Source organism: Protopterus annectens, chromosome 13.part0 (genome assembly GCF_019279795.1).
Source record: "Protopterus annectens isolate FY-2018-M chromosome 13.part0, PAN1.0, whole genome shotgun sequence".
NCBI lineage: Eukaryota > Metazoa > Chordata > Ceratodontiformes > Protopteridae > Protopterus > Protopterus annectens.
Window position 1 is genome coordinate 965,049,860 of NC_056747.1, and position 2,832 is coordinate 965,052,691.

Consider the following 2,832-nt stretch of genomic DNA (forward strand, 5'->3'; position numbering starts at 1 on the left):
ACACACATACACACACACACACATATGCTCTCTCAATCATTTACTCAAACACTTGCTCATTCACTCTCACACTACAGACACACCACACCTATGGGGAATTTACATGGCTTTGTTTAAACATGTATGTGTTTTTATTTTTATGACTACATTTAGCTATTTTATAAAAATGTATTGTCATTACATCCATGACTTGTTTATAATATTAGCAGATAACAGTTTTTCATGTTAAATGCTACTACTTTATTTAAAGAAATATGTTATAAAGGCATTTGTTTTCAGTGATGTGTTGGTGGAAAAATAAAGCAGTGGATTGCAACTCAAGCATCACATTTTATGAAACACTTCTGAAATATGTAGGTTTCTACTACATCTTGCCATTAACAGTCTTGGTGACATTCAAAATGGTTGAAGGAAACTCACTGCAGGAGAAACCCACTGAAACACTAACAAACTGCAATGAACAGACTGAGAGCCATGCTAGTCCACCTATGAAGTCCCACCTTACTCACCTAACTAGCTGATGGGAAACTGGGTATATACTCTTGCATACCTCTCAACTGTCACTGATTCTGAAGAATGATTCTGATTTTGCCTCATATTTTCACCCTGACCCTCACAAACTTTCAGATTTTTGGTAAACCACTGAGGATTATATTGAGTCTACAGTGCCAGACACGAGAGGTTCATGCTTCTAATTGCTTTGAAAATGCATATTGATGCAAAAAGCTATTTTAAGTGAATTAAAGTGATCTATATAAAATGTCCCCCATGTTACATATAAAGTTCACATGATTTCTGATGTTACAGCATTCCATATGTCCCTACTTGTGAGTGTAAGTCACTTTATATAGGGGGGAAATAACCACCTTTTAACAAGTGTCTTCTATTTCTAAACTGCGAAACTTAAAAATATCAAGGTCCATAATGCCAAACACAAAACAGAAGGAGAAAGCCCAAATTGAGCAAAACACTGTCAAAGAGCAGAAAATTAAAAAAATGTACTGCATAATGTCTTTTGCAGTGCAATAATCCTCCTTGTATTAATACAATTATCCATTGAGCATATTAGACAAATGTGCCTAAGTAACTGATAGCTTCAGTTTGTAAAGGGCCTGATGCCTACTTTACACCCTTTTTTGAAAATTATGTAAGGATTAAAGGTAAGCTAGCCACCTTACAGATATGAGTAGCTATTGTTTAGTAACTATAACACATCATGCCCCATACCCGCCTAGTTCTGATCTTCCAAGATCTAAGTCCTGTTACTCATTGTATTTTCCACAATGTCTCACTTTCATAGCACTGCTTTGTTTACAAGATCTGAGAAATCCCATTCTAATGCAGTCGTTTAAATGTCTCTTCCTACTCCCTCTCCAGCTGCAATTTTTTAAACACTCAGGTATGTTTAGTAAGTAACCTAAATGACAACCAACAGTTATTTATAGTAATAATACTGAGAAACGAAGGAAAGGAAGTTTGATGTAATTATAACATACCAAGCATTTATTTAAAAATACGTGAGAAATTAAAACCAAAAAAATCCATGACTACTACTGCAAATTTAAAGAAAGAATAATGAATACATACAAAAGCAATTTGAGTTCAAGCAACATGTAATAAAATAAAGAAAAAGTTTTAAGTGCATCAGGCAAAATGTAAAACTGTTAAACTGAATGTCTTCTCACTGACATTTCTGTATCATTATAGGAATATCTGAACAAAACAATATGTTCTTAAAAACATGAAATGTATGACAGCATTCTAGGCTTTTTCAAAGGACAAAAAAATTGTAGAAATTTAATAGTTCTAACAAATAGTTAAATAGTTAAGTACAGAGAACTAAATAAGAAAACTGTCAAGTCTTTGTACATCTAGGCAGTCTGTACAGATGCAACTTCGTTTCCCTCATTTGAAGAGGTTTCCTGCTTTTTGTTATTGTCCGTTTTATCTGCTTTCTCATTTTCATCTTCCTTTCCGCTGCTTGTGTCTGTGCTGATGGAGATAGGAATGTCTCTGCCTGTCACAGCTGGTGAGGACAGTCGTGGGGCTGCAATGACAAGCTCACCATTGTGCGACAGCAAACAAGTTACTTCTTCAGAATTCACATCCTCTGGTAACAGGACTTCCTTCTTAAACTGATTGCACTCATAAGAGAAAACTGTTTCACCATCCTCACGTTTCATTTCATGTTTTCCTTCCACTGTGACTTTTCTTCCAGCTACTTTCACACTTAGTTCTACTGGGGAAAACCGCGTAACATCTAGAGACAGTGAGAAGCACTTCTCATCATTTTGTATTCTGCTGCCTGGATCTTTTTCCCTTCTGGTTTGCAGTTTGTCCACAGGGGGTTTTCTTTTCTCCAGGACATTGTCAGACAGCTGCTGAAAGATCTCATTCATAAAGTTCATTGCTCGCCTGATTTGGTGCAGGTCTCTGTGCAGTTCCCTTTCCAGCTGTTCAAAGGTGCTCAGGCTGAATGGCCAAGCTGTGAATCCTGGTTCCTGTGAAGCATACAGAGGGCTGAAAGAAGTTTGAAAAGCTGGATTCAGTAGCATTGTATCTGTATTTCTCTCTCTCCACTCTGTGCTGTCGCGTGCTTCGGTTATGTTGTCAGATTTACTGTCTCAATGAGCTGAGCACTGCAGCCTTTATACATGCTGTTTGCATTCCAGACAGTTCCGGAATCATCACTGCTTTACCATTCAGCTATGAGGTTGGGGTATGAATATATTATGCAAATGAGGCACTCTCTAATCCACCCTCTTAACGTTCCATAATACCATTCTGGCACCTGCTGGAAATGTCAAGTTCACAGTAGAAATAGATCAAGCC

The 2,832-nt window shown here is 37.1% G+C and overlaps 1 protein-coding gene across 1 annotated transcript; it reads right to left on the reverse strand.

Moving 5' to 3' along the window:
* Positions 1-1,871: 1,871 nt before the first annotated feature.
* LOC122787998 (heat shock protein 30-like) lies at positions 1,872-2,555 on the reverse strand. The gene has a single exon (XM_044054924.1). It carries the CDS (start codon positions 2,553-2,555, stop codon positions 1,872-1,874), a length of 684 nt encoding a protein of 227 aa, XP_043910859.1.
* Between the last annotated feature and the right edge of the window lie 277 nt (positions 2,556-2,832).

Excerpts from the sequence above, each read along its gene's own strand:
- LOC122787998 (XM_044054924.1), bottom strand. The coding sequence starts at position 2,555 with ATGCTACTGAATCCAGCTTTTCAAACTTCTTTCAGCCCTCTGTATGCT.